This window comes from Aureobasidium pullulans, assembly GCF_000721785.1.
Source record: "Aureobasidium pullulans EXF-150 unplaced genomic scaffold scaffold_18, whole genome shotgun sequence".
NCBI classification, from domain to species: domain Eukaryota; kingdom Fungi; phylum Ascomycota; class Dothideomycetes; order Dothideales; family Saccotheciaceae; genus Aureobasidium; species Aureobasidium pullulans.
The window spans coordinates 217,603-245,035 of NW_021941038.1; the positions used below are offsets into that span (position 1 = coordinate 217,603).

At 50.6% G+C, this 27,433-nt stretch overlaps 13 protein-coding genes across 13 annotated transcripts; 5 read left to right on the plus strand and 8 right to left on the minus strand.

Moving 5' to 3' along the window:
* Positions 1-387: 387 nt before the first annotated feature.
* On the minus strand, positions 388-1,564 carry M438DRAFT_407922 (uncharacterized protein; the record flags this gene model as incomplete). The annotated part of the gene is made up of 1 exon (XM_029909923.1): positions 388-1,564. The coding sequence occupies one exon, from the start codon at positions 1,562-1,564 to the stop codon at positions 461-463; it is 1,104 nt and encodes a 367-aa protein (XP_029757683.1). The 3' UTR covers positions 388-460.
* Positions 1,565-2,090: 526 nt separating this feature from the next.
* Positions 2,091-3,085, minus strand: M438DRAFT_407923 (uncharacterized protein). Its single transcript, XM_029909924.1, has 3 exons — positions 2,791-3,085; positions 2,548-2,739; positions 2,091-2,496 (listed from the first exon to the last, which is right to left on the minus strand). Exons 1-3 carry the CDS (start codon positions 3,052-3,054, stop codon positions 2,296-2,298), a joined length of 657 nt encoding a protein of 218 aa, XP_029757684.1. The 5' UTR covers positions 3,055-3,085; the 3' UTR covers positions 2,091-2,295.
* Positions 3,086-3,634: 549 nt separating this feature from the next.
* On the minus strand, positions 3,635-5,397 carry M438DRAFT_347999 (uncharacterized protein). The gene has a single exon (XM_029906032.1). The coding sequence runs from the start codon at positions 5,363-5,365 to the stop codon at positions 3,872-3,874; it is 1,494 nt and encodes a 497-aa protein (XP_029757685.1). The 5' UTR covers positions 5,366-5,397; the 3' UTR covers positions 3,635-3,871.
* Positions 5,398-6,296: 899 nt separating this feature from the next.
* On the plus strand, positions 6,297-7,292 carry M438DRAFT_279630 (ras-domain-containing protein; the record flags this gene model as incomplete). Its single annotated transcript, XM_029901097.1, has 2 exons — positions 6,297-6,814; positions 6,869-7,292. 2 exons carry the CDS (start codon positions 6,297-6,299, stop codon positions 7,290-7,292), a joined length of 942 nt encoding a protein of 313 aa, XP_029757686.1.
* Positions 7,293-7,793: 501 nt separating this feature from the next.
* M438DRAFT_337896 (galactose-binding like protein) lies at positions 7,794-9,283 on the minus strand (the record flags this gene model as incomplete). Its single annotated transcript, XM_029904050.1, has 2 exons — positions 7,794-8,476; positions 9,010-9,283. 2 exons carry the CDS (start codon positions 9,281-9,283, stop codon positions 7,794-7,796), a joined length of 957 nt encoding a protein of 318 aa, XP_029757687.1.
* Positions 9,284-10,647: 1,364 nt separating this feature from the next.
* Positions 10,648-12,146, plus strand: M438DRAFT_302338 (uncharacterized protein). Its single transcript, XM_029902131.1, has 3 exons — positions 10,648-11,071; positions 11,120-11,200; positions 11,255-12,146. The coding sequence occupies exons 1-3, from the start codon at positions 10,763-10,765 to the stop codon at positions 12,125-12,127; spliced, it is 1,263 nt and encodes a 420-aa protein (XP_029757688.1). The 5' UTR covers positions 10,648-10,762; the 3' UTR covers positions 12,128-12,146.
* Positions 12,147-12,453: 307 nt separating this feature from the next.
* On the minus strand, positions 12,454-12,768 carry M438DRAFT_348003 (uncharacterized protein). The gene has a single exon (XM_029906033.1). The coding sequence runs from the start codon at positions 12,716-12,718 to the stop codon at positions 12,521-12,523; it is 198 nt and encodes a 65-aa protein (XP_029757689.1). The 5' UTR covers positions 12,719-12,768; the 3' UTR covers positions 12,454-12,520.
* A 168-nt stretch (positions 12,769-12,936) lies between these two features.
* Positions 12,937-15,156, plus strand: M438DRAFT_348004 (uncharacterized protein). The gene has a single exon (XM_029906034.1). The coding sequence runs from the start codon at positions 12,998-13,000 to the stop codon at positions 14,699-14,701; it is 1,704 nt and encodes a 567-aa protein (XP_029757690.1). The 5' UTR covers positions 12,937-12,997; the 3' UTR covers positions 14,702-15,156.
* Positions 15,058-16,731, minus strand: M438DRAFT_74877 (DNA repair exonuclease rad1). The gene is made up of 2 exons (XM_029910291.1): positions 16,314-16,731; positions 15,058-16,261 (listed from the first exon to the last, which is right to left on the minus strand). The coding sequence occupies exons 1-2, from the start codon at positions 16,468-16,470 to the stop codon at positions 15,414-15,416; spliced, it is 1,005 nt and encodes a 334-aa protein (XP_029757691.1). The 5' UTR covers positions 16,471-16,731; the 3' UTR covers positions 15,058-15,413.
* Positions 16,732-16,993: 262 nt separating this feature from the next.
* On the minus strand, positions 16,994-17,394 carry M438DRAFT_337900 (uncharacterized protein; the record flags this gene model as incomplete). The annotated part of the gene is made up of 4 exons (XM_029904051.1): positions 16,994-17,039; positions 17,089-17,143; positions 17,199-17,228; positions 17,283-17,394. The coding sequence occupies 4 exons, from the start codon at positions 17,392-17,394 to the stop codon at positions 16,994-16,996; spliced, it is 243 nt and encodes an 80-aa protein (XP_029757692.1).
* Positions 17,395-17,652: 258 nt separating this feature from the next.
* M438DRAFT_367799 (beta and beta-prime subunits of DNA dependent RNA-polymerase) lies at positions 17,653-21,927 on the plus strand. The gene is made up of 2 exons (XM_029907989.1): positions 17,653-21,457; positions 21,515-21,927. Exons 1-2 carry the CDS (start codon positions 17,850-17,852, stop codon positions 21,675-21,677), a joined length of 3,771 nt encoding a protein of 1,256 aa, XP_029757693.1. The 5' UTR covers positions 17,653-17,849; the 3' UTR covers positions 21,678-21,927.
* A 435-nt stretch (positions 21,928-22,362) lies between these two features.
* On the plus strand, positions 22,363-23,002 carry M438DRAFT_348007 (uncharacterized protein). The gene has a single exon (XM_029906035.1). It carries the CDS (start codon positions 22,491-22,493, stop codon positions 22,845-22,847), a length of 357 nt encoding a protein of 118 aa, XP_029757694.1. The 5' UTR covers positions 22,363-22,490; the 3' UTR covers positions 22,848-23,002.
* Positions 23,003-23,332: 330 nt separating this feature from the next.
* M438DRAFT_348008 (putative Exo-beta-1,3-glucanase) lies at positions 23,333-25,470 on the minus strand. The gene is made up of 3 exons (XM_029906036.1): positions 24,914-25,470; positions 24,776-24,856; positions 23,333-24,724 (listed from the first exon to the last, which is right to left on the minus strand). The coding sequence occupies exons 1-3, from the start codon at positions 24,973-24,975 to the stop codon at positions 23,614-23,616; spliced, it is 1,254 nt and encodes a 417-aa protein (XP_029757695.1). The 5' UTR covers positions 24,976-25,470; the 3' UTR covers positions 23,333-23,613.
* Between the last annotated feature and the right edge of the window lie 1,963 nt (positions 25,471-27,433).

Sequence of the window (27,433 nt, forward strand, 5' to 3'; positions counted from 1 at the left end):
CAGTCGGACTGTTGGAGGACTGCGCAACGAGATCGATTGTGAAAAGCGACGGTGTGTGATGTCTGAAATTATGACCTGCGCAGAACATACGATGCAATCAGACGAAGCAGTGTTGAATCAAGCCAGCGTCTGTTGCGCATCGACACTGCGTCTCCACCGAGACGTCGCTCATACCCAGAATATCCTACCTCATGGACGACGGATGTAATGATCGCGGAACGAGACAATCTTCTGTCGAAGGTCAGTCCGAGAATTCAATAGTTCTGGAATGCTGATACTTGCTTTGTGATATTTTCGACAGACACGAGTCGCTGGGCGAATGCGGGAAGAACGACCAATCGATGATCGTGGGACAAGGTCTGTTGCATTAGAGACAGTACGATGAGTGACCTACGCTTCGCTCGTTGAGAGTCACTGTATTTCAGAGGCCATGGTTTGGGTATTGTTGCCAGAGATTCGTCTATCTTGGGATTGGAGCCAAGACTAGTCCTGCTCGATTGATGTAGCGACGCAGCTCATTGTTTCTTCCAACAAATCTGTCTCTCACTTCTTGATGCGACATGTTGTGGTTGCGGCTTTCCGAGAAAGCTATAAACTGCAGTAGCTGCAAACGCCGAACTTTGGTTGGTGTCGGGTCGGCGCTGGTAGGGCTCGCAGGAAGTTTTCGCTTGAGGTGGGAGTTGGGTCCAACAATCTTGACTGGAGGGCGATCGACAGTGTCCCTTTTGACTGGTTCGTCTTCGAGTCTGCTGAGTACAATCACGTTGCTGTCACGCGATGACCTCAGATACGTGACATGCTCGAACCTGGCGACAAAGTTCAGGTCAGGAAGATCCTGCAGGCCTCTAAGGAGTGTAAGGTATGACGATACAGGAGCACCGTACCAGGCATACTGTAGCAGCAAACCTTTTGGTCCTTGGAAAGCACGTCTACCTTTGCGCAGTGCGCTGATGGTGCAAAGCTGATCCGGATCGGTGGAAGTGATAGGATTCGGGTAGACGAGTCGTAAACGCTTGAAGGAGCCTTTGAGCAAGCAGTCAACCAGGCCGACAGCGAGGATTGCACAAATCGACTCGCGGACTGTTCTGCTGCTACATTTGGTGGGTGGCTCGGGAGGCATCTTGATGGTGACGACGTTCAGTCTGTGGTGGATGAAGGATAGATGCTGATTACGAAGGCCTGACGCGTGCAATCGAGTTGGGTAGACGGTATGTTTGTTCTCGAGACGTAGACGTCGAATGTCGGGTCTGATGTTGGCTAGAATACTGTCTGTGGTTGCGAGATGGTCGGTGTCGGCGATGAACTCATTGGACGAGTAGAAGATCGGGGCAGTCTCTGCGTAGACCTGCTTGTTGGCCATGAAGACTCTCACGTGAAGTGGCGGGCGCCCGAAATCGAGAATGCGCTCAAGCTTTGGAACGCCAAACAAGACTGAATATGGTTCCGTTGTCTTCTTTGCCGGCTTCCGAAAGGGGACATGTTTTACAGTCAGTAGCTCTCTCCATATCATGTCGCGCAGTTCTCTGGGAAGGCCGCGAAATGGCTGCTCATGCGTGCGTGCCATTGCGAAACCAGTTGTGTATTGATAGTTGCGAAAAACGCGCGCTCCACCTTCAGTTGATGATGATTTTGCGCACGCTGCTTGTCAAGGATGAGCGACTTGTGATGTTGTTTCTTGCTTTTGGCCCTCTCGTGAATGTGAGACGCGAACCAAGCGTGGGGTGATCGGCAACATAACGACGATCCCGAGCTAGCGTCATCTCGGTCCGCAACTCCGGTGGTCGCAAACAGTGCTAGGGCAAGTCCGTGAACCTTCCACCAACTTTCTGGCTTCTACTCTCAGCCAGTGATTTTCACCTTCGCCTTCCACGTTAGCCAGCATGAGAAATGCATCTAAGCTGTAGAGATGTACAACGTCTTGATATCGTCGCAGACGTCCGATGAGAGAGACTTCTCGAAGCGCTCCCTATGGACAAGTCAAAAGAGCATTGTGCCTTTGTTTACACACGCAGGCGCGACAATGTTCAGCACACGCAAATGAATGCTAGGCATGTGTTTTGTTTCTAAATCAAAGGGTATGAGTGTTTTGCCTGCTATCATACTAGATCTTCTAGCCCCTACGGCAGACACACCTAGAACTAATGCCATGCCCATCGAGATGCAAAGTCCATTTGAGATCGGCACTTTGCAACTAGGCAGAGGCATACTGAGCAACTGATCAGCTTGCTCTCAACGAAAAAATCTCTTGCCTTTTCACGGGTATACAGCACTGCGAGTGCAGGAACGCAGAATACATCAGAGCCTCACTTCCTTTCCATCCATTCTGGGACTGTCATTCGAAGCTGTAGTAGCGACATCGACACTCTTTGTAATGATAACCAACTCTTCGTCAAACGTCTGATCCGGCTGCGGTGTAACGACAGCATCTTGGACACTCTGAACCAAAAGCAGAAGATGAATGATGAAGAGCGGAATAGGAGCGTAGGAAGTGAATTGCTGTTTTCACGTCAGCTGATGCAACGAGAGATGGTCAAAGGGCATACATACGCTCTCATGACACAACGCTCCAAAATTCTCAGGTGCACCGACAGCATTTCTCCATCGACAAGTCCACGTTTGAACGGTGTCAGATTTGCTGGGTGCTGCGGCATTGGCAATGGCAGGCATGATGATAGCGACTAACGCCGCAATAGTCGTTGCCAGCATCGATGCTACGACGATCCACTTGACATTCTTGCTCTGTAGTATCGTCAGCATGGAATGTTCTATCAGTACAAGAGAGACGCTTACCTTGTTTCCCGTCTTGTTTCCAGCAATCACCAGACCGATAGACACAAGGTCAAGAGCGAAGATGATGCAAGAAGTCACAGTGATGGCGATGAGACCGCGTGTGTCGAAATGAGCGTGCCAGATGGGTAGCCACCAGGGATTCGAGGCATGTTCGTCGCGATAGATAGACAGAATATGAGATGAGACGGCAAGAATAGGGAGGGCCAGACAAACACTGAGGGTGATAAGGAGAAGTGGTGATCTTGTGACTGGTCGGATAGCCATTTTGTGATTTGGATGTTGTTCGAATGATTGCAGATATAGTGATATGTCTGATTCCGACGATATGGCAGCTTTGATAGAAGTCGTTGCTCTGGTGTTATTATATATGTCCGATCCAGCGGTATATTCAAGGAGAAAATGCGATGAAAAAACAGGATAGATTCGAAGCAATCCAGTGCTTGCGAGAAAGATGCGAGAAGAGGAGAATGTACAGTTGTTGATTTCGAACCTACAAGGAGGTCGCGACCTACTCTTATCGTTCGCCCAGTCGTACCTTCCTTCCCCTAAGCGCTGCTGAACAGCAGTAGTATTTTTAGTACGATTGTGCTCGGTGAGCTTTGGTTGGCTACGAGGACCGCTGAACCTTACTCGAGTATACCTGCGAACAAGTATCATGTTTCAGAAAGCATGTTCATCTCTATGATCTGAGAAGTGCATCGGTTTGAGAAAGCATTTCGCGTTGCAGGTGTGATGGTCGTCGAGGGCTGGGCGCTTAGGAAGAAGTGCGGAAGGTGGGCGGCTGGAGTGAGCCAAGAATAGCAACTCTGGAGAGAGGCATTCCGAACATGATTCGTCAGTATAGACCTTGATGAGAAGGAATCGAGAAAGAAATTTGTGAAAATATCGCAATGTGTATGTACGTTCTAGATCGCCGTCAACAAACTCCTGTCGCTGTATCCCAGACCCAATCTTGACCTTCCCTGTCTGCTCGCTCGCTGTGTACCAAATTGAAAAGAAAGAAGGACCGCTATGCAACCATTCGAAACCATGCAAAATAAACCTACGAGCACCGAAAGTAGCGAGAGACATGCTCACTCCACTACATATCCATGCCTTCGCTGTCATCCGAAGGCTTCTGCTTCTTGTCCTGCTCGATCGAAATGCCAGAGTCTTTACCTTCGGCATCTGAAACAGTGACTCTGACCCAACCCTTGACAGTCTCCTCACCGGAGCTGCTAGGCTCCAAGATAGTCTCCTCTTTCTCGCCTTCAAGGTTTTTCTCGCCAACATCAGCGACCTCGATGTCCATGTCCCTGAGTACTTGCAACATGGCGCGAGTGTTCAACAGTAGGATTCTTTCGGGGTTCTCGGTCTTCAGCAACTTGCTGGTGAGGAAAGGAAACAGCACGCCGAAATCGGATTGCGAAAAGTGCTGGCTGGTGGCTGGGTAGAAAAGGTGTGGCTTGGCACCAGAGAAGTTCTTCGGAGGAGCGATGGCGCGGCGGACGTCGTTGAAGTTACCAGTCCACTTGAAGAATGCTTGCGACATGATGCTAAGGATGTTCTTGCCGCCGATCGAGGAATCAGTGTACGAGGGAAGAGGACGCTCGAAAAGCCATGACTGAGTCGGACTGCGCAGAGGTAAGGTCCAGAGGTCGAGTAACAGTACGGGAGAAGCAGGGGTGATCTGGCTTGTCAAAGAAGGATCGGTCGGCACGATCAGAGGAGAGTGGGCGTTTTGAGGTCGCTCCTTGGCGTAGAAGACAGATTTGAGGAATTGGATGGTCGTGCATGCGCCGAAAGAGTGGCCAGCCCAGGTGATACGGCCAGGCGTCTGTACGTCTAATTGATTGGCAAAACGCGATAGGACTTCGACTCGCTCCTTCTTAGAGTGCGAGGTATTGTCATCCAGATTGTCCACCTTTTCACCGTTATCGATCTTGAGCAGAGCTGCGTGAATCAGCGAGGCTTCGTAGCACCTGATACGCAATTGCTTGTCTCTTGCAGCGTAAACTTCGGGTGATGGCGAGTGGGAGATCTTGATCTCGTCGACAATCTTGCTGGGTGTGTCTGCGGTTGCACGGATGTACTGAACGGGCGAGCTACCGTCTCTGTGGTCCATAGCGATGACGACTAGGCCGTAAGAGGCCATGGACCCGCAGACGTGTGAATAGAGGTTGCGATTTCCGGCAAGGCCGTGCGAAAACATCATGACTGGCCATCGCTTGCTGCTGGTCGGAGCGGTAAGCAGGGGAGCATTGCGTTGTGCCGGGATAGTGATGTAGTATAGGATGGTCGGAAAGTAGGAAAAGAAGTCGGAGGCTCGCGAACCAGCGCCCAGAAGGCGTGCGAAGGCCGAGAGATTGGGGCGTTGTGGCGAGGGGATCCATCTCACGGGTCGGGCATTCTCTTTCTGGTTCTCGCATGGGTAGAAGATACGGAAGGAGACGGTCGGAGCGGCGTCGGCAGGGGCTGTGGCGGTCGAGGGCAAGTCGGCGACGGGAATCTCGACATCGACAGTGCCGACGGAGTGAGGGCCAGGGTACTCCGGGAATGCCGGTGTTGGATTGAGGCGTGAAAGGAAAGCCACCATGGCTGCGGTCGGCGAGTAGGCTGGTATAGAAGTGAGGCGATCCAAAGGATAGGGACTGTCAGAAGTAGGTACGAGGGCAGTGGGAAGAGAAGGGAAATGAAAATAATGGGCTCTCAGGAAAAGACATGTGAAAGATCAACTTTAGCGCACACGACCACCTACCGGATGAATACGTCAGTCAGGGAAGCCGCCTTGGCAACGAATTCAAATTATGCCAGTATGACAAGTCGACGATGGTTGAAGATAGCAGGAGTCTTCTACCGTGATTATTAGAGTGTCCGAACCCAGCACATGACCCGAGCGACATGGACAGCAACCGTCTTGTTGCTTGTCTCCGAAATCAAGGACTTGCGTATCGGTGTTGATTGTTCGAACAAAGGGCACGCGATAGCCATGATTGAGGCGTGTCGCATCCTGCTGCAGCGCAGACAAGACAAGAGACGTTTGATTCAAGCAACAGAGCAATGGTGACACCGAAACGAGGCTTGTGGGCGAAAGAGACAAACGTCAATCTAGTGTGTATACCAGAAGGAAAAAGATGGTGGGAAGCTCTCTTCCTTGCCAACGCATGCAGCAAGCTCACGGTATTCAACGGCGATATCCGAGGGCATGGCGGCATCCTTTCAACAAAAGCTGGGGAGGATGATTGTTCGTGCTCGAAGTTGCAGCAGCACCAGGCTGAAACAGGCCACTGCAATTTGATCATATCTCATCTCATTACGCGCCCTTTGTTTTTATGTCCTAGCACAGTCAAGAGTCATCAACCAGCTTCTTCTACACCATAGCCTGAAAGTCACCATCACACTGTCCACCATCCGCTTTTTCACGTGAAAGATCAACACATCCGGTCAACAATCTTGTTATCTCCGAGCAATCACAAGTCACACCAAACACTCTCAACAGGCCGAACACAACACTCGATACCGCAAACATGGGCCGACAACGACGTCCTTCCACCGCGTCTACCACGACGGCCGACAACAGCCTACCACCAGAGTCGGAATTAGGCTCCATGTACGACTATCTCGCAAAGATCATCCTCCTCGGTCCCTCGTCAGCCGGGAAATCCTGCCTCCTCCACCGCTTCGTAAACTCTTCCTGGCGCATCCTCTCCTCTCAAACCATCGGCGTTGAATTCGCGACCAAAATTGTAAAAGTCGGCGACGGAAACCGCAGAAAGAGAATAAAGTTGCAACTTTGGGATACGGCTGGGACAGAGCGTTTCAGGAGTGTGAGCAGGAGTTATTACCGTGGTGCTGCTGGCGCGATATTGGTCTACGACATCACAAGCCGGGATAGTTTCACGCAACTGGGCACATTTTTGAACGATGCGAGGGCACTGGCGAGTCCGCAGTTGACGCTGCTGTTGGCGGGTAACAAAGCCGATCTAGCGGACCCAGTGGACAGTGATGCTGAGAGCGAGGATGATTTGGACGATAGCAGTATCTTGTCACCACCGCTTGGACAAACGCCGTCAAGCTACGACTCTCGCAGGTTCGACAGTATCGCTTCCAGAGGCACTATACCAAGAGGTGGAAACGGCGCTCGCGTAACCTTTGCGCCGGATGGTCGGCAAGTCTCTTCAGCACAAGCGACACAATGGGCGACGACACAAACCATTCCAATGGCCGTCGAAGTATCAGCATTCAACGGCGATGGCGTGGACGAGCTGTTCAATCGTCTAGCTCGCATGATCTTGGCCAAGATTGAGCTGGGCGAGATAGACCCCGATGATCCCTTATCTGGTATCCAATACGGCGACAGTCTATCCTGGGCCATCGACGACGGAGGAAGCAGTATCAAAAGCGGCGTAGACGGTCCAAGGAGACGGAGAAAGAGAGCAGGTACAGGACAGTGGGCCTCTGGTCTGCGCGAGTGGGAAGAAGTTTTCAAACTCGACGGGTCCAGACGGAGGGGCTGTTGCTGATCCAACACCTTGTTTTGATCATTTTGGGAAATTTCTTATGTTGCATTCCATTGGACTGGCTCCAGAATCGAGAGGGATATAGATACATGCACAGCGAGCGAGCGTTTGATACGCAGATAGAAAGAGGAAGAGTATACTGAAGCTTTCCATAATGTTAATTGTAATGGCCGCAGATGGCGGCGTACCGTATATTTCCTCTCCCTCATGCTGAGTCCTGCTTGTCAAATAGTCTACACGGCTATCAGCGACCGACGGGGCGGTTCAAACTGGCTGTCAAGTTACGCGAAAGTTTTAGAAACTCGAACGGGGCCTGTCTACTGAGTGCTCGATTGTATCACTTAATTTGAGTTCGATAGCTGTACGAGACCGTGGCCTCTCTTGCTCCAAGACGATGACTCTAATAGCCTGGTGCCTTGGACAAGTGACCCGTATCTATGCACCGTGACTCCTGGATGCCCCTGTGATGCTTTGCTGGGTGGTGGCTCGCCCGCCATGCTTTGCTCATCTCAGTTCCGGCTCCATCATCCAAGAAGCCTTCTTGAGTTTCGGCAAGCCCTCAGAGCGTGTACGCTTTTCCTTGGAGCGAACGGGCATGTCGACTCTATCGGCAAGCGCACCCTCCTTGGCATCGACACCCTCTGCCAGACCACCGTCCTCAGCTCTCTCGTCGCGGGCGAAGATCTGCAGGCCACGTAGGTGCGTGTCCTTGCCGTTTTGGTGGTTCTCAAGGATACGAACCTGCAAGATGAAGCAACGCAGCAGAGGTCTTTTGCTCCAGTCGATTGACTCGGGATCCTCTTCATCGTCCTCGATTGGACCGACCTGGGAGAAGTCGACTGGGATCCAACCACGGGGCTGCTCGAACTGCATGTCGGCGAACTCGATCAAGTCGTGCAGGCCAGTGCCAGCCCAGAACTGCATGCGTGTGGGTGTGTAGCTTTCGTCGTTTTCGAAGTCGAGGTAGATGCGGATGTGTGCGACGGCGACTTGCTTGAAGAAGTGCACAGTAAGGAGGTGGGGTTGAGGGCCATCACTCTGCCAGAACAGTGAGGTGGATGGGTGACGCAGAGCAGCAACACCACACCCAGGCTTGCTGGTGCTGACAGTCCAGCTAGCGAGTGATGAGATTTCCTTCAGTCCAGTAGGAGGTAGCTGATCGCCAGAAGTAGAGGCAGGTGCTCCATCTGGGATGACTGTTAGTGACCTCTGAGTCTTGGGAGTAATATCGTGCAGAGTTGAGTTGGCGTGTGACATGGCTGGCTGGTGGTCATTGGGTAGACGAACGGTACGACAGTATGGAGGAGTCGACATCAGAAATCTCCGACGACATGGTGAATCAGGGTTGTCACGGCTGAGGTCGTGATTCAGCAGTTGCGCGTAGTTGAGGTGCGGCTTTACAGCTTTGACCTAGTGAGGAACGAGGTGTAGAGCAGGAGCAAACGGATGGATTTTGCCTAAACAGCATGCCACGACAATTGGAACTGGCGATTTACGACTGTCGCAATGCACAACACTTTTGCAACCGTAGAGCTTCCCAGTGAGAGTCCGCGAAAACAACACTCTCACTGAATAGCGCTCCGTTTCGAGAACCAATGTGTCTCTTGATGGCTACGCTCTGGCGACTCTCGGTAGGGAAGAGGGCACCACGATGTAATGAGGCATTCAACCACATATGTGGTATCGGAGTGTGAACAAGAAGAAAAAGAATTTGCCTTACCTAGTTCACCCTCCTCGATATCTGCATCCTCGTCATCCTCATCCTCATCGTCTAGATGAACATTCTCTATCTGCTGGCCGCGCCCAAGCTCGGCAATATTGCTCGGTCTCACCACATCGTCTATACTGTAATCAACAATCAGGCCCGATGGGAGTTCAGAACTGTCGATGGAAAAGCCAGTATCGTCTAACGAGTGCCTAGCTCTGGCAGATCGATTCTGACGCGCTTGGTAAGATCCAGCGGCGGTGGTATGTGCGCGTGAAGGTGGAGGCATCTCAAGGCTTCATGTCTGACTCTCTCTAGGACACGTCAGCGAAAGAGGAATGATGAATTGTTCAAAGTTGACAGCATATGTCGTTGCTCTCGGGAAAGTCGAGGCGGCCAGCAGAGACACTCGGACGCGTTGGACAGGGTCACGTCTTGCATCGGCGTGTACCGAAGGCCGCTTTTCCCCTTCTTTCGCTTCTCATCGTCGAAGTTTCGATTCTTCGACGTTTCTCTGATTCACAAACGCTTTATATTATGTGAGCTGTTATACATCGGTACCGGCTCTCGAGTAACTGCTCGAACACCATCAGGATGTGGAACAGCCATGTTGCCTGGAGCCGAGTCGTCACTTTCGATTTTACCGTTTGCCTATCCTCAGAACAAGACTCTACCCCGGTCCTTCCTTCGACTCGTCTGTCACAACGCTTCATCGCAATGGCGAACCGATTTCTCTCGTCATGCTTCGCTTCCTGCTCGCTGTTGCACGAACCAGATTGCTGGAGCAGCTGAGATCAAATTGCCGGCTTGAAAGGCCCTATATCGGGTGCTGCACACCGATTGGTCATACACAAACGGCTCGTCTGAGCCTAAATCCTTCCACGACCCTGCGATCCCAATTCTCTGTGTATACGGCGCGGCTTCCGAAAAGAGGACACCCGCTTCGCTTATCGTGTCTGCGAACGGAACGAGGGCTTGTTGTGGGGAGATGAACCATTCAATCTACGGTCTTGCTTGAGTGCCAAAGCCTGTACCAGCATCTAATCTACAAGCAGCACCGACACTGTATAAGATCTTTCGAACTTTCCACTTCCATGGTAGTCTTTCCAGTGGCAAGTCTTCTGATCAAACCGTTTCCTCAGACTTCGAAGCAGCCTCTGTGAAAGGATTGTTAGTAAGCGAAGCTCGTCAACTCAGCAAGCCACAACCGTTGGCCGAAACGACAACCTTGCCGAGCTTACTTCCTTTCTCAGCAGGATGATGGTCCTGCGGGGCCTCCAAATTCACCGTTCACGCCTTAGATAACGTCTAGAAGTCTTGCTTGAGAACGATTTTGCTGGCATGTCCAGAACGTTCAGGTTGCTGGGCGGTTCATCCGTTGGATAGACCCATCTGAATCAAAACCCACGTGGCATAGCACATGTCTTGCCCTGTAAGTAACAAGCTAGTCATGCCGCTACCTAACCTTACGGTAGGCTGTTGCTCTTTTGAGCACCTGAAGTCAGGAACCCGGCATATACATAGCAGCTATCATGTGCTCGCTCGCCGGCCCTGACCACTTTCTCACCTTCAATTCCCTGCTGTACCGACTGTCGCGTTCATTTCCATCTATCTACTTATTCTTCCAACTTTCGGTTCTGAATTCCCATACTTCATCAAGCCACCATTGGATTCTTCATCCATTTTATTGTGGATCCAAGTTCACTGAGTCTGTGTCCGCCTGGAAGCGAACAATACCCAGATCCATACGCCTCAGGTACATTTCGCCATGGCCTCGAACATGCTGGCCAGGGCCCCAGATAGCTGGAACTCCAATGCATCCTACCATCCCCCATCATCATATCATCACGAAGCTTTGGTTGCCATCGCTGCCGCCTTCCTGGCAGTCACAATCACTTTCACCAGCTTACGCTTCTTCGTGCGAGGCTACATGATTCGATCACTCGGCTGGGATGATTGGTTGATTCTACTTGCCTTGGGCAGCTTCCTTTGTCAAGCCGCCTTCCTGGTACACATCGCTTGGATAGAACAAAATCACGATCTCGAGACAATCAAGCCCCTCTCCAATGCTTTGGAGGTTAGTAAGAGTCACATGCGATCTTGGAACGATACTGACTACTGATAGTATGTTGTGCTGGAATTTGCTTTCTATCTTCTTACGACCATCTTCCTGAAGCTTTCATTGGCCGTTTTCTTCCTGCGCATTGTAAGTCGTCGAAGTTTTCTTCATCAGAGTTTCTTCGCTAATTCAGGTAACCAGGTTCTGGCGAAGTGGCAGCGTCAAGTCATCATCATCAGCACCATCGTCTTCTCGGTCTACACCTTTGGCTTCTTCTTTGTCGCCATCTTCCAATGCGGCGATCCGGCGAAGTACCTCATCCACAAAGTGCAAGGCAAATGCATAGCATGGAGTGCTCTTGGCCCGATGAATTACATCCACGGCGTCATGAACGCTCTAACTGATTGGGTCTTTGTGTCTCTCCCGATCTTGGTCGTTCGCAAAGCCAACATGCGTGGCAGAGACAAGTATTCCGTGGTTTTCGTTCTCATTATCGGTGTCCTCGGCAGTGTGGCCTCTGTGGTCCGTCTGTTCTACATCAACGATCTGCACTCCGGTGACCAAGATGCCACCACATTCTTCTCAAACGCATCGACCATTGCTATCGCCAGCACAATCGAGCCTGGAATGGGAATAGTGGCAGCATGCATGGCAACCTTGCGACCCATGTTCAAAAGCGTCTTGGACCGTACTCGCACACACATCTCGAGCGCCTCGGAGAAGAACAAGCTTTCCACTGCGGAGCGCGGCCTTCCCTCACGTAGTGGTGTCACTTCACCACCTCAATCACCTCGCCGTGGAGAATTTGCACAGTATGGATTCGCTTCAGAAGGCAAGTCTCGCGCAAAGAGCGAGCCGTTCGTGGAAATGGTCAACCTACCCTCAGGAAGAACTTCCAGAGCCGGCTCAGACGAAGTCGTGGTACAATTCGATACCGTTCAGTCAGAAAGCCGCGAGTCACAGACCGACCTTCTGGCCGAGCTACAACAAGCCAAGCAAGCCTACAGTGCACGTATCTGGAGCGGAAAAGGCGACGCGCGGGTACAGCCAAACCTCTTGCTTCCCGATTGTTGATGTACTTTCAAACACCTGGATCACAGTACGATCATGATACCACGAATGTTCGATGGACTCACAGTGTCCAATTTTCCTTTGTCACATTTCAAAAACTGCTCATGGTCCAAAAGCGGACAGCAATGATACCCAGCTACTTTTTAATATACTTCAATCCAATTACATGGAAAAGGTCGATTAACTTCCACAAAGTGCTTGTATACTTCAATAATAGTTGGTGAGCCGATCATTCCGGAGTGCTGTATGACATAAAGCTGGACAGTTCACAAGTAGAGTGCAACGAACAATAGAAAGCCGTTGGCCGGCCCAGACATGATTACACATGACAGCTTAAATGAGCAGGTGGTCCCGGCCGAGTCTGGAGCAGGTTCAGATCGATTCGCCTTGTTCTAGCTATGTGTATGAGATCATCTCTTCCAGCGCGTTGTACTTTGTTGTCAAATAAGGGGTGTGACTGGCTCTCCGTGTGCAGGACTTTGTCACGCGCATGCTGTAGAAATGCACGATGTTTTTGAGATCAGTGCGGCCCTCCACTCGGAGTGTGATAGTCGGCGCATCCCAGTGGGGGGGATGCACTGGTCTGAAAAGCATTGTGCATTCTTCCAGCCCGGATGGCCTTGGTCGCGGCCGCGAGAGATGGCTAAGGGTGACAAAGTTTAGCACACTGTAAGGGTTTCAAAAGGGCAGGAACGATGTCATGGTTTGGTTGCCCCTGACAACACATCTGGGGCGATTGTCACAACACAAGGTTTATCTCCACTCCCCAGCTCCGTGACTCGCGAACAGGTCCCTTGCTTTCTTCCTCCAGCGAAAAAGAGAGTTTGAGTGTATCTTTTGCCGTTGAACTGCCTGGAATGCCAGTAGATAGAGATGGCTCGCTCTTCTGGATACAGGGCCGACAGCCCAATCTCTACCAGTATTGAAGTTGACGATTACGACGAACACAATGACTATGAGTACGATGACCCTAAACGCCGCATCTCAAACATCACAGCAACGTCCATCTCTTCGTTTCCAGACTCGGCTTGGCCTTCTGACTCTGACGTACCCGGTCCTCACTACTCGACTTCGAAGCCTCGACCCACGTACCGCGTAGGAAGTCTACGTCGGTCACCTCTGCCCAACGAGCGTCTATCCCCGTCCTCGCTATGGCCACCGAAACACACATCTCGTCGCCCCAGGAGCAGAGGAGAAGGTGCTCGTCCTAGAAGCAGGGGAGAAGATGCAATCCATCATGAGGCCCCGCAAGAAACACAACCCGCACCACTAGTCCTGCTGCACGTCACAGTTCTGCCTCCGCGTCTACCCTGGAACCGCACTGTTCTCGACGTGGTCTTGCCATCAGAGCTGAAACACCAGTTCGGTGTGCTCCGAGCTGCTACTTCGGGCTTGATCTCCCAACGAGGCATCCTCATCGCCCATCCCAGGGAAGAATTCGAACTTTTGGAAGAGGGTGTGCTTGAGACTCTGGACCTGCTTCCCGAACGCATTGGCTATGATGGACAATACAGACCCCGGACACCCAACACTGTCTTGGAAGGCGAAGAGGACGAGGAAGAAGACATAGAAGTCAAGACTTGCAACACCTGCCTGCGAGTTCACATAGGCAACACAGGAGGCTGGCTCACTCGAACGTACGCTGCCAATGGCCTCATGAGAGCTGGCGCATGGTCGGCGTGCTGGTCCGAGATGGAAAGAGTTGATGTCGAGGTCCGACCTTGCATACCGGAACACGTCTGTCGCCAGCTGGAAGACGTCCAGGCAGCTGAGGATAACGATGCCGAGAGAAAAGGCCACGATCAATCCGTTCAACCGATTCACGAAATGCAAACGACAGAGGCGCCCAAGCAGCAGGAGAAAGCCTTGCTGCCGTCATCACCCCTAGACACAGCGCTGGTGATAATCCAACCACGATCCAACCAAGAAGCTCAATCTATCCCGTTGAAGACCCCTGATGAGGTATCCACCCATTACAACGACCTTCCGCCCATTTACCAGCCCAAGGATGTCCCATTGGGTCTTCTTCTACGCAACTACCTCTACCTCATACTGCGAGATCGCCGGAACCTGGCCATCTCATTCCTCATTTTGACTTTGCTGGTATCTACTTCCTACGGCATGTTGGCCTCACAGGGCTTCAAGAAAAACAGCGTCAGCATGTTCGAGGGCAAAGTTGAAGTTGTCAGTGAGCCGCTGCCACTGTCCACGTCGTCCCGAGTCGATGTTGGCCACGGCAAGAGACATCCGATGTGGACTGGAAAGGTCGAAATGTGGGACAGTTCGAAACCTAACGAGCTGAACCAAGCCAGCGAGATGCCAACTACAGGAGACCAAGGCAATGAGGACTACTCATTCCAAGAAATCGTTGATCGCGCGGTCAGATCTACTACTGAGGCTCCTGCATCCGATATCAGCGCTACCACAGCCCTCGCTATCCCAAGCTCCCCACCAGTGCTGGAGAGAGCAATTTCCAGCCTGGACGCAGTAGAAGACGTCTCCGCCACCTCACCCATTCCAGCATTGCTACCACTGCTCCAAGGCACGATTGACTATTGCCCTGCCACAAGCCTCTAAAAGACTTGGACCAACCCCCAAAACCCCCAGACTGTTTGGTTTCTTCTTTCTTTTCACTCTTCTGCAAGAGTAACCAGCGAGCGAGCGATGTTTGATTGTTTGCCCTTTATTTTCATATACCTTTTCGCTTTTGTTTCAACTTTCTCGGGCGTTGGATTGAAGATTGAGATGATACATGATGGAGGATTACAGAATGTGTTTTGATGAGAGATGATGATGATGTATATAGTAATGCAGAGTAGAAAGAAACAAACCGGATACGCACACGAGATAACCCTGTTTCTATGTTTTGTGATTACCTTCTGTAGCATTCCTCTAGAGCTTCAGTCTGCGTATAAAACTCTGCAATAACGTGCTGAGAATCGTATCCCCCCAGTGTCTGTGGTCTGGACAGAAGCTCTTCTCTTTGGATAGTACTCCTCTTGACATGGCGGTATCAGGTCCATGGGTGATATGGTAGACCCTCGGCTCCTGACCACACGCGGAAGCAGATTAACAGACATTCGAAGTTTCAGTGGATTCTGATTGTGAAACGCTGCGTGACTGGCACGTAGGCTGCCGATGATGGATAAGCCATGTTTCTGTTGGCGTTCTAAGAGCGACGTGATATAAGAGTCGCCAGCTTTTAGTGGACGGACGGGCTGCATCTCGAGGTGAGCCAGTGGACCATTGAGGTCATTGATGGAGGTAGCACTGAGAAGCCGTCACGTTCTCACTCGTCGTCCGTCTCTGAATCATCTTTCGCAGCCTCTCCCTCGACCTGCGGCACAATTCGGAAGTCCACAAAAGCGATACCTTCTTTGCCAGGTTCAGCTTGAGCTGATGGGTCCACCTCAATCAGGAATTGCAGACTCAGCACACCTTGCTCATCTGCGCGCACGCTGACCTTGGACGCGGAGACCATGGCGCGATATACAGCCTTGATGTGTCTGAAGCTGTATGTGGTGCGGAAGCGAGAGGGGCATTGGAACGTCTCGAGAAGTAGAGGGTCTTGGTCTTTGTTGAAGTCGACGGTAGCTGAGCCTAGTGGCCCGGTGGCTGAGAGAGACATATAAGGTGCTGTGGGTGAGGCGATCAAGGAGATACTGGTAGGATTCGTGGAGGCGAGTTCAGAGATTGCGTCGGCTAGGTGTGCAGAGCGCATAATTGTCTTGAGGGCTAGAGTCTCCCTATCGAAAGGTATGTCTTCTGTGGTTTCGGATTGGTAGGTTGTCAAGTCGCAATTCGTGGTAACATCCGTCTCCGATATCTGTATGGACAGAGGACTGCCACGATTCTCGTAGGAGATGCGGCAGAGGGCAGAGGATCCGAGAGCAGCAGTAGAGAACGGATTGTTGATATTCCGATTCTGTCGGAAGGCATTCAATGTGTCGTATGGATCTTGCTGACGGAAAGCGTTGCTGTCACCCAGGGAAAAGATTTGTAGAGTCTCTAGCAAAGCCGGAAGAGAGATCTGGAAAGTTGGTGGCGTAGGATCATTTTCCGGTGAATCGTCTTCGGAGGCTTCTGGATCTTGGTAGCTCCAAGTTGTGAAAAGAGATCTGGAGAGAAAGACAAAGGCTGAGTGTTGTTAGAATCATGTGGCGGATGTAGTGGTATAAGAACTGCTTGCCTTCCATGACACTAGTTTCCTGAGCGCTGAAACGCAGACCTTCTGGTGAAAGGCGTACCTGAGTCTTGGAAGCAAAGGCGATGCATCTTAGTAACAGAGTCAAGTCGCGGGCTGCTGGAGAGACAGCACTAAATAGACATGTGTTTGTTGGGGCCATTCTGCTATGGCAATATGAGGTGGCGTGGAAAGTGTCGAGTCACAAGGATTGCTGTATGTGGCGCGAAATCACGAATTCTGACTTGAGAAAGTCTGTTCCAGAAAATCACAAGGTTGCAGGAGAGTGGTGTTTATTTGATACATGGCAGTCACGAGCAATGGAAGTGGTATTGAACATGGAAGCTGGGGATGCCAAGCTTAGTCAGCCTTAGGCAACTGCGACTGCTCTTCCAGCGCGTGCTTTCGTGCTTTCGCGTCGCTATGGATCTTTCTGAATCGCTTCCAAGGCTTGTAGAAGGCGTAGGCCTCTCCTGATCCACTGATCTGTCTGTTCCTTCGTCCAATCTTTCCTGTGCTGCACGCAGGCTGCAACTCATCTTCACTCAACGCTGGTGAACAGCTTGCACAAGTCGCTTGTATGTTGGACAAAACGGGTACGGAATACAACGAGGCTGTGTTGGTCTGATATGGGTATCTCGAATAGCGAATAGAAGGAGGTAGGCAACAAGAAGGAGAGCAAATGCTCAGACGTAGACGCCGACGGCGCAGATCATGTAGACGGCACCGAAGCTGTAGTGTATCAGCGTATGTTCAAGCTCCGTACGGACAGGTGTGTTACCCGGCAGCAAGAGAAGCAGGAAGGCCAATGAGGGGAAGGTTCTTGAGCGAGGGGTCTGCGGCGTTGACGTTAATTGAGACACAAAGCTTGAGGCGTTGGAGATGGCATACTCAGGCCGAAGTAACCAGACAGAATAAGCGCTGCCTATGTTAGTCTTCTCCTCGAACGAACAGTCTGAAGTCATTGTCGCATACCAGCAAACAGCAGAGTGATGCCGACGGTGAACTGGGAGTTCTTGCCAATGGTGGGTTCGTAAGGCTGACCAGCAGCAGCTTCCCAGAGATCGTTCAGAGGTTGCACAGACATTGCGATGGTGTGAATTGACAGACTACAACAGACAGGCGCGAAGATCAACAGACAAGCTACTCGGAGTGCCTACCTTACCTTGATGCTCGAGGCCAGATGTTCGCTGTGGCACGTGCAGCCAATCACATTACGCGTGCCAAGTCGCGTTTAGCCCTGCCGGCATGGAGCAAGACCGGCCAGCGTCGAGCGTCAAGCAGCAGCAGCAGCAGCAGCATCTCGACTCTCTGGCCCAAGAGCACTCGACCCGCTCGCCATCACCCATCAACTCCGCCATCTCCCGCACTCATCGTCTTCTCATACAGCGCCGCTTCGCTGCGTCGCTCTTCAGATCCGCCGACCGTCCCTCGCCACAAAGCGCGTGCGCGCCTTCTTTCTCCTACACACACGCCGCCGCCCTCAAAACACGTCAATCCCATCGCTTTCCGTTCCTGCTCCATCACACCACTTAATCAGCCATGGCCGACGTCTGGGGCAATGGCGTGGGCAGTCCTGCTCAGTCCGAATACGATGAGGACGACATCATCACAAGTGAAGATTGCTGGACTGTCATTCAGTCTTTCTTCGACTCAAAGGGTCTGGTGTCGCAACAGCTCGACTCGTTCGATGAGTTCGCCGGTACCACCATGCAGGACATCATTTCTGAACAGGGCCGCATCGTAATCGACCAAAATGCCCCACAGGACGACGACGACGCAAACCCCATTGTCAAGCGCCGCTACGAAATCGAATTTGGCAACATCACCATCTCCCAGGCCGCCATCACAGAGGGAGATGGTTCTACCCGCCCACTGTACCCCAACGAGGCTCGCCTACGCAACTTGACCTATTCAAGTCCCATCTACCTTGGCATGACCAGTCGCGTCTTGGTCGCCCGCGAGAGACGCATTGCTCGACCAGGATACGATCCAGAAGACCCGGATAGTGTGCCAGACGATGAGGAAGAGACCGAGCTGGTATGGGAAAGAGAGGACCCACACGCTGTTGAGAAGGAGGAGCGCGTCTTTATCGGAAAACTGCCTGTCATGATCAAGTCCAAGATTTGCACATTGCGCAATCGCTCAGAACAGGAACTCTACGCTTTCCAAGAATGCCCCTACGATCAGGGTGGTTACTTCATCATCAACGGCTCCGAGAAGGTCTTGATCGCCCAGGAGCGCAGTGCTGCCAACATCGTCCAGGTCTTTAAGAAGAAGGGAAGCCCCACTCCCATCGTCGCTGAAATCAGAAGTGCCACCGAGAAGGGTACCCGATTGCTCTCCTCCATGCAGCTGAAGTTATACCAAAAGGGAGAACAGAAAAAGGGTGGCATCTTGACCGGCACCATCAAGGCAACTTTGCCATACATCAAGGCCGACATTCCCATTGTCATCGTCTTCCGTGCGCTCGGTATCGTCTCAGATATGCAAATTCTTGACTGCATCTGCTACGATGCAAACGACACTCAATTGCGCGAGATGATCAAGCCGTGTTTGGAAGAGGCCTTCGTCGTTCAAGACCGCGAAAACGCTCTTGACTTCATCGGTAAGCGTGGTAACCAGGTGGGTGGCAAGGAAAAGCGTATTCGTTATGCTCGCGATATCCTGCAAAAGGAATTCTTGCCCCATATCTCGCAACGAGAGGGTAGTGAGACCAGAAAGGCTTTCTTCCTCGGTTACATGATCAACCGTATGTGTCAGGTCATGCTGGGCAGATGCGACGAAGACGACAGAGATCACTTTGGCAAGAAGCGTCTTGATCTGTCTGGTCCTCTGATGGCCCAAGTCTTCCGCCTCAAGTTCACTCAACTCGTGCGCGATATGCGTGTCTACCTCTCCCGCTGCATCGAGCAAGGTAGAGACTTTAATCTCACACTTGCTGTCAAGTCAAACATCCTCACATCTGGTCTGCGCTATTGCTTGGCCACTGGCAACTGGGGTGATCAGAAAAAGGCAGCCTCGGCAAAGGCCGGTGTCTCCCAGGTGCTGAACCGATACACATACGCTTCTACACTATCACATTTGCGACGAACGAATACTCCCATCGGTCGTGACGGAAAAATCGCCAAGCCTCGCCAATTGCACAACACCCATTGGGGTCTTGTGTGTCCCGCAGAAACACCCGAAGGACAGGCTTGCGGTCTGGTCAAGAACTTGTCTCTCATGTGTTACGTCAGTGTTGGTACGCCTGCCGAGCCCATCGTTGAGTTCATGAACCAGCGAAACATGGAATTGCTCGAAGAGTATGAGCCCAAGAACAACCCGGATGCCACAAAGGTCTTCGTCAACGGTGTATGGGTTGGTGTTCACAGAGACCCTTCTCAGCTCGTCAAGGTTGTGCAAAGTCTCCGCCGTAACGGCACCATCTCTTTCGAAATCTCACTCATCAGAGATGTTCGTGAGCGAGAGTTCAAGATTTTCACTGATGCTGGTCGTGTCATGAGACCGCTGTTCGTTGTCAACAATGACCCTGCAAGTCCGACCAAGGGTCAGCTTACCCTGAACAGATCTCACATTTCTCAGCTGCTTAATGCACGCGAGACTGACACTATCGGTCTTAGCGAAGAGGAGCGCGACGGTACAATTTATGGCTGGAAGAACTTGATCAGTGATGGTGTCGTTGAGTACCTCGATGCCGAGGAAGAAGAGGTTGCCATGATGGTCATGTCACCTGAAGACCTCGACGAGCATCGCCAGATGAGAGCTGGACTCGTTTACGAAGAGCCAGTGACTGACCCTCATCGAAGAATCAAGAGCAGGCCAAACGCCAACGTTAGAACATGGACCCATTGCGAGATTCACCCTGCCATGATTCTTGGTATTTGCGCTTCCATTATTCCTTTCCCCGATCACAACCAGTCGCCTCGTAACACCTACCAATCTGCCATGGGTAAACAAGCTATGGGTATCACCCTCACCAACTACAACGTGCGCATGGATACCATGGCGAACGTCCTTTACTATCCTCAAAAGCCTCTCGGTACCACGAGATCCATGGAGTATCTCAAATTCAGAGAACTGCCCGCCGGTCAAAACGCTATTGTCGCCATCGCATGTTACAGTGGTTACAACCAAGAAGACTCCGTCATCATGAACCAGTCGTCGATTGATCGTGGTCTTTTCCGCTCGCTTTTCTACCGTGCTTACATGGATCAAGAGAAGCGTGTTGGTATGTCGGTTGTGGAACAATTCGAGAAGCCTACTCGTGGAGACACTATGAGAATGAAGCACGGAACATACGACAAGCTGGATGACGATGGTATCATTGCACCCGGTACTCGTGTGTCTGGTGAGGATATTATCATCGGAAAGACTGCGCCTATGGCTCCCGACGCTGAGGAGCTCGGCCAGCGTACCAAATTCCACATCAAGCGCGATGTGTCAACTCCTCTACGTTCCACTGAGAGCGGTCTCATCGATCAGGTACTTCTTACAACCAACGTTGAGGGTCTCAAGTTCGTCAAGGTCCGCACACGAACAACCAAGATTCCCCAGATTGGTGACAAGTTTGCCTCTCGTCACGGTCAGAAGGGTACCATTGGTATCACCTACCGTCAAGAAGACATGCCTTTCACCGCCGATGGACTTGTCCCTGATATCATCATCAACCCTCACGCTATTCCTTCTCGTATGACCATTGCTCATTTGATTGAGTGTCTTCTGTCAAAGGTTGGTTCTCTACGTGGTCAAGAAGGTGACGCTACTCCCTTCACTGATGTCACCGTCACTCAAATCTCCGATCTTCTGCGTCAACACGGCTTCCAGCAACGTGGTTTCGAAGTCATGTACAACGGTCACACAGGTAGAAAGATGAACGCACAAGTCTTCTTGGGACCCACCTACTACCAGCGTCTGCGCCACATGGTCGACGACAAGATTCACGCTCGTGCTCGTGGTCCCACCCAGATCTTGACTCGTCAACCTGTGGAAGGTAGAGCTCGTGACGGTGGTCTGCGTTTCGGAGAGATGGAGCGCGATTGTATGATCGCTCACGGTGCCTCTGCTTTCTTGAAGGAGAGATTGCTTGATGTTTCAGATGCTTTCCGTGTCCACGTCTGCGAGATTTGTGGTCTCATGACTCCTATTGCGTAAGTTTATACGACCTCCTGTCACACATTGAAACAGATTTGCTAACATACTTTTAGTTCCCTCAAGAAGAACCAGTTCGAGTGCAGACCATGCAAGAACAAGACCGAAATTGCACAGATCATCATTCCGTACGCCGCCAAGCTTATGTTCCAGGAGCTTGCTGCCATGAACGTGGCTACGCGCATGTACACCAAGCGCAGTGGTGTCAGCATTAGATGAGCACATTGACGACGCATGGTCCGATACACGGAACCACCAACAGACAGATACCCCTGTGAGCCGCCGAGGACAGGCCCAAGGGCGAGAAAAGGCATCACGCCACGAAGAAGGACGGAAGAAAAGCGGAAAAAGAACTTCAAACGCATATCACGGAGTTTTGTTTCGACGGATGGGGGTTTATGAAACGAAATTGGTTTCTTTCTTCCTTGCAGTTTTACACTTGGTTCATTCTCTAGAAAGCAGCCCAGCCTTAACCACTTTGTAACTTTATCCAATCAAAGCACTTTCAATGAAAAGCTTGTTCCTACCTGACACTCTAAAGCTGTGGATGTTCTTGCCAACTGCCATGATAATGACACTTTTGAGTTGGAGTAGCACAAGAGTTCACGACAGACCACCGCCTGGTCTGCTGTCAAGAATCGACAACATCTCAAAAAAGTGATATCGATGTCATTTGACCGTCCATTCGATATCTCCACATCAGTAGACCATAGAAGTCAATCTTGACGCAAGGCAGATAGTGAACCAAGTTCACCATTACTGTCGCAGGGGAAGGAGGTGGTGAATGTCAGATCAGGGTCATCCCAGAGACCACCAGATTCCGAAATCACCCGACATCAAAAGCCGAAGACAACTACCCCTTCTCGATTGAAATAACAAAAGCATTGGAATGTCCTCTCCATCATGGACCCAACACTTATCGATACTGATTCAAACCCGTACGACCTGAAAGCACCAACCATCCTCTCACTTTGACTCACCATACGACTAACTGCCAAATCACATCACGACAACCTCCCCAAAGCAAAACCCATGACAACCTCACCACCTCCACCTCCTCCCTCCCTAAAAATCCTAAAAGCCCACTCTCCAACTCTGACGAAGTTACTCAAAGCCCGTCCCGCGCCTATTCGAGAAACAGCATTGATTTCCGCAGCCACATCACGCACGAAACCGATCAAACCGGCGGCGGGAGATTGTTGTGGGAGTAGTTGTGATCCTTGCGTTATGGAGTTGTTTGCGCAGGAGTTGAAGGTTTGGAAGGAGTGTGTTTTGTTGAGGGAGGTTGTGGGGACTGAGGAGGGGGATGATGGGGATGTTAAAGAGGAAGAGGAAGAGGAAGTGGGAAAATTGGAGAATTGTAAAGTTCCTGGGGCTTTTGAGTGGTGATGGTGGATATCGACGAGGAAAGATAAATTTCATCTCGAGAGCTCGGAAGGGATACTCGGTTTCGCTGCCCTTCATTGCTACTTCCTCGCAGACATCTCGTCGAGATCGCCACGCTTCATTGGATCCAATAACAGAAGGAACGAAGCAGCATCAGCCGTCAATACTTCCAGATCGAATTCTAAAGGACTCAGGCTTCAGGACATACTCGCGACATCATCTTCGACCTGGCAACCACGATCTACACAAAAAGCACAGCCGGCTGCCAATCAGTCGAGAAAACTGCAAGACACAGCTGTTCGCAAGAATGCTCAGAGTAAAATCATCTGCATATTCTTTGGAGTGCTCCCGGCCTTGATGCAGACACTTGCGGACGTGTCAGTCAGATACAATGCGTCGTTCTGAAAAAAGGCCAGCGCACACTGCCGGTGCTCAAGACACACGTTATTTGCACATCACATCAAAGCACGTTCAAGACAGGGAGACGTGAGCTTTATGGTCAAAAGTTATGCAATACAATTATTTCTACCAGCAAAGATACTGTATGGAGAAGATAGACCACAAGAAGAAGGGTATTGGAAAATGGCTAGACGCGCAAAGACGCAAAAAGAAGAAGAGGATGAGGAAACAGAAATACGAAATTGGGCCGGTGAAGAAGACCACGCTGCCTATGCTCCTGCGCTTTGTATGCATATGCTTCCGGGATGATATAAGTCCTGTGTTCTGGTGATCATACACAATTCCAGTGTTTCTGTACGACGCAATCGCTTCATGAAGAGCAGATCTGGCTGAACTTTCTGTCGGTAAGAGGTTGAGGGAAGACGCCGGCATCGATCAGGCGGAAGGCATCCCATTCGGGTGAGCCCTCGGTCTTGAAGTTCCAGAAGACCCATCCGATGGTGTTTCTCTCGAAAGCCTCCATCTGGGCCTCAATGTAGCCACGGGTGTCGTCTTTCATGGTCTGCGACCACTGATCGATGTAGTTGATGCTGCCACAAGATCCAACATAGTTGCTGCCAGGGTATGTACCGTCGTAACGGGCACCAATGCCATAGCCATTTAATGCAGCCGCACAATCAGTCATAGCCGCTGACCACTCGCCAACGAAGGTCCACTTGTCGGCACCACTGTAAGTTTTGGCGTTGTTACAGACGTACTGACGGTGTTGCCAGGGTTGCATTGAGACCAGCTCGTTGTTGAAGACTTGGTATTCGTGGTGGTCGAGAGCGACATTCTGGGCATTGTTGTCCGAAGGTGTCAACCAGCCGTTGTAGGTGTTTGGTGGCTGGAAGCCGTCTTGGATAATCACAACGCGCTTCTTAGACACGGTGCGTTGCTGACCGAAGCCGTTGCGCTCGAACTGCTTGAGGTCGTCCAGGTTCATCACCGTGGAGAGAGGCTCGTTGAGAAGCTCAATACCTGCAACAACGTCGTCGTAGGATGAGTCTGCATACTTGTTCTGGATTGTCTGCAAGACGGCCAAAGTGCGCTGCACGTTATCTCCTTGCTGGAAGTCGACGTTGTTTGTCTTTTGACCGGAGTTGTCGAAACCATTCTGAGAGCCAGGTGCACCATGCAAATCTACAATGACCTTGAGTCCGGTTTGTCTTGCCCATGCAATGGCTTGATCCATATACGGAGCAGCTCCAGATACGTAGGGACTGTTGGCATTGTCGTATGCCCAGTAACCTATCGGGATACGGACGACGTTGAAGCCAGACTTTGCAATCTTTTCGAAATCGGCAAGCTGTACCCAGGAATCCCAGTGAGGCTTTAGAACGTTGTAGGCAGCATCGCTACCAAGCTTCTCGCCGAGTGTGTATTCGTCAATGATGCCCTGTGAGTTTGGGTAGGCTTGGAAAATTGAGGGAGTAATCCACCTGAGCTAATGTTAGAACCGTGTGGTCATAGATGAAGAGAGCTTGACTCACGGCTCGAGGACCAGCCATCCACCGAGATTGACTCCACGCATGACTTCGTTCCCCCAGTTGAAGCCACTGGCACGCTTCATACTGTAGCAGCATTGTCAGCCTCATTGTGACGTCGTACAGCATATCATGAATTCTTACTGAGGTGCAGCGAATGCAGTCGCTACCGCACTCAATGCGGCTAATGTGTGTTTGAAAAACATGTTGTCTTAGGTGATGTCGAGATGATGTTCCGGGCCCAGATAGTCGCCGCCAATGATCAAAAAAGATGTTGCAGGTGTCCACGGTATATCTTTATGGAGACCTGTTTGATTGGTGATGCTGGGTTCGGTTGTTGTTGCTAAGGGAAATCGGATGGAATGTTATCTGAAAGCGGAATGCTCAGAGAGATGAAGGTAATTGTCCAGCAGAGGAATGTTGGTAGAGAAGCTTTAATTGCACAGCAATACGAGTCCAAAGCTCGGCGTATCTCTGACCAGCGAGAGATGAGAAAAGAGTTGAATGGAATTGAAAGACGAAAAAGAGGCAGTCTCAAGCAGGAGTAAGGACAAGATAAAACCTTTGGCCAAGACTCGGACAGACACAGGGGCAGTCTAAGTTGGTCGGTTTTCTTGTAGCAGGAGCGTTGCAGCGTCTGCCGAGGCGATTGGCGCCAGAAGCGTCACCGTCTTCGCTGCATCTACCCACCTACCCGTGCATGTGGCAGGGCGCGTGTCAGCATTATGAAGATTAAACGCTGCTTGACGACACAGGAGCCTCTCCCCTTTAGGGGTGGTCAAGTTACGGAACTTACTAGTAAGTTACTCAATGTCAGTTACTGCCGTAACTTGCTGCAGATTTTGAGTAACTTACCGGTCTCCGATATAGCCGAGCTCGGCCGAGCTATTGACGTTAGTAGCGGTTGTTCGTAAGGGGGTTCCGGAGGCTTTAGAGGTGATTAAGACGACGGTCTGCTAGCTGTATATACATCAATAATTAGCAATGTCGACCAAGCGAGGTAGAGGCAAGCCGACTAGTGTTATTGGACGTTAGTTTACTAGCATCGGAGACTCTACGTACAAGTGCAACTAGTGTCCGGATTTTACACTTAAGAACAATAGAAACGAGCGTAAGGTTAATTACCTCGCCGAGTGCCTACCGTTCCTTAAGGACTTTAAGGTATTAGTGCGGTAGGGTGACCCTAAGGTTAGACAATATCTAGAGGTTCATCGTAATAGACTGTTAAGCAAGGTCGGGGTAATGACTAACGCTGTTTCTTTAAGGCCTTTACTTAATCGACATAAGCTAGATAAGATAGCTAGTATAGCGCTATATCGAGGGGGTTTACCCTTTAACACCTACGAGAAGAATCTAGATCTCTAGGCGATGTTTAAAGCATTAAATCTAGAGCTTAACTACTCGCCCCTATCTAGACATCGCCTTATAAAGGAGCTTCTTTAAGAGTGCTATTAAGAGGTTAAAGATTAGCTAGACAATATCATCGCATCTAAACGTCCTTCCGGAGCTTATCGTTACCGGCCCTACCTAAACTTTATTACCGATGAATCTAGCGCAAACAATAGAGACAGGGTCTTAAACTTGTCTATTAACACGGCTAATAGCTAGGCTTTTTTTGTCGATGCCGTAAACGGAGGAGGCGTAACTATAGGTAGCGACTAGACTAAGGACATAGTCATCGAGAAGGTTAGTAAGCTAACGGGAAATAAGCTCTAGAAGTAGAACAGTATCTATACTAATACGTGCACGATATAGCGTAATTTCTATCGTGCCCTATAGCAGGACCTAAGGACTTAGCATATGTTCTATGTTCTCTACGATAAGCATAGGTTACAGCTCGGACTAAAGGATATTACTAACTAGGAGACAGCTAGTAGCATTAAGTATTATTCTTTAACTTTAAGAGAGGTCAACATGGCCCTAACTTACCTAAGGGCATTAGATAAGGTCTAGCAACTACTACTAGAGTTAGCTAAGGAGGAAGGCGTAAAGTTATATGCCTTCGCGATCGCCTACTTAACCCGATAGGGCTCTCATTACATAGCTATAATAGCGCTACTAAAAAATCGAGGGTTACTAGAGCGTGCATCTTATAGAGGACTGCTATCTAATGTCGATGTTTGCCTACTAATAGACTCGTTAGAATGGTAGAAGGAAATCGAGGCCCTTACTAACTTAATTAGACCATTTCACTTTGCGTAGAAGCTCTCTAAAAACGACTAGTCGACTGTCGGTATAGTTATTCCTCGCTAGCGTAATCTTCGACTAGAACTAGAGGCGTAAACATTGCCGGACGGCGAGCTAGTGTTAAAGAAGTTAGACGAGCGCCTTGCTATCTAAACGACTAATATCCATTATGCTACTTACCTTCTTAACTGCTAGCTAGATGCTAAAGACATTAAGCAATCACCTAAGGAGTAGGTAGCTACTTACCGGTTCTTCGAACAACATGTTCCTACCGAGGAAATCGGTGCGTTTTAGCGACAACTAGTAGCGTATATCGAGCGCAAGGGAGTCTTCTTAAGGGCTTAACTATAGCGCGATAAAGTAAGGTTTAATCCTTAGACCTTTTAGAACTTTATAGGGAACTTTAGTGCGTTAGCTCTAGCTAAGTTAGCTAGTCGTCTAGCCATTACTCCGGCAAACTCCGTGCCATTAGAAAGG

Bases quoted from the DNA above. Each gene is read 5' to 3' on its own strand.
- M438DRAFT_348004 (XM_029906034.1), top strand. From the start codon at position 12,998: ATGGCTCGCTCTTCTGGATACAGGGCCGACAGCCCAATCTCTACCAGT.
- M438DRAFT_348003 (XM_029906033.1), bottom strand. From the start codon at position 12,718: ATGCTTTTCAGACCAGTGCATCCCCCCCACTGGGATGCGCCGACTATC.
- M438DRAFT_302338 (XM_029902131.1), top strand. From the start codon at position 10,763: ATGGCCTCGAACATGCTGGCCAGGGCCCCAGATAGCTGGAACTCCAAT. The intron at 11,072-11,119 runs GTTAGTAAGAGT...GACTACTGATAG, and splicing joins CCCTCTCCAATGCTTTGGAG to TATGTTGTGCTGGAATTTGC. The intron at 11,201-11,254 runs GTAAGTCGTCGA...TCAGGTAACCAG, and splicing joins CCGTTTTCTTCCTGCGCATT to GTTCTGGCGAAGTGGCAGCG.
- M438DRAFT_348008 (XM_029906036.1), bottom strand. From the start codon at position 24,975: ATGTTTTTCAAACACACATTAGCCGCATTGAGTGCGGTAGCGACTGCA. The intron at 24,857-24,913 runs GTAAGAATTCAT...ATGCTGCTACAG, and splicing joins ACTGCATTCGCTGCACCTCA to TATGAAGCGTGCCAGTGGCT. The intron at 24,725-24,775 runs GTGAGTCAAGCT...ACATTAGCTCAG, and splicing joins GGATGGCTGGTCCTCGAGCC to GTGGATTACTCCCTCAATTT.
- M438DRAFT_348007 (XM_029906035.1), top strand. From the start codon at position 22,491: ATGACAACCTCACCACCTCCACCTCCTCCCTCCCTAAAAATCCTAAAA.
- M438DRAFT_347999 (XM_029906032.1), bottom strand. From the start codon at position 5,365: ATGGTGGCTTTCCTTTCACGCCTCAATCCAACACCGGCATTCCCGGAG.
- M438DRAFT_367799 (XM_029907989.1), top strand. From the start codon at position 17,850: ATGGCCGACGTCTGGGGCAATGGCGTGGGCAGTCCTGCTCAGTCCGAA. The intron at 21,458-21,514 runs GTAAGTTTATAC...ACATACTTTTAG, and splicing joins GGTCTCATGACTCCTATTGC to TTCCCTCAAGAAGAACCAGT.
- M438DRAFT_407923 (XM_029909924.1), bottom strand. From the start codon at position 3,054: ATGGCTATCCGACCAGTCACAAGATCACCACTTCTCCTTATCACCCTC. The intron at 2,740-2,790 runs GTAAGCGTCTCT...ACGATACTACAG, and splicing joins GAAACAAGACGGGAAACAAG to AGCAAGAATGTCAAGTGGAT. The intron at 2,497-2,547 runs GTATGTATGCCC...ACGTGAAAACAG, and splicing joins GAGCGTTGTGTCATGAGAGC to CAATTCACTTCCTACGCTCC.
- M438DRAFT_74877 (XM_029910291.1), bottom strand. From the start codon at position 16,470: ATGGCCCCAACAAACACATGTCTATTTAGTGCTGTCTCTCCAGCAGCC. The intron at 16,262-16,313 runs GCAAGCAGTTCT...AACAACACTCAG, and splicing joins GGAAACTAGTGTCATGGAAG to CCTTTGTCTTTCTCTCCAGA.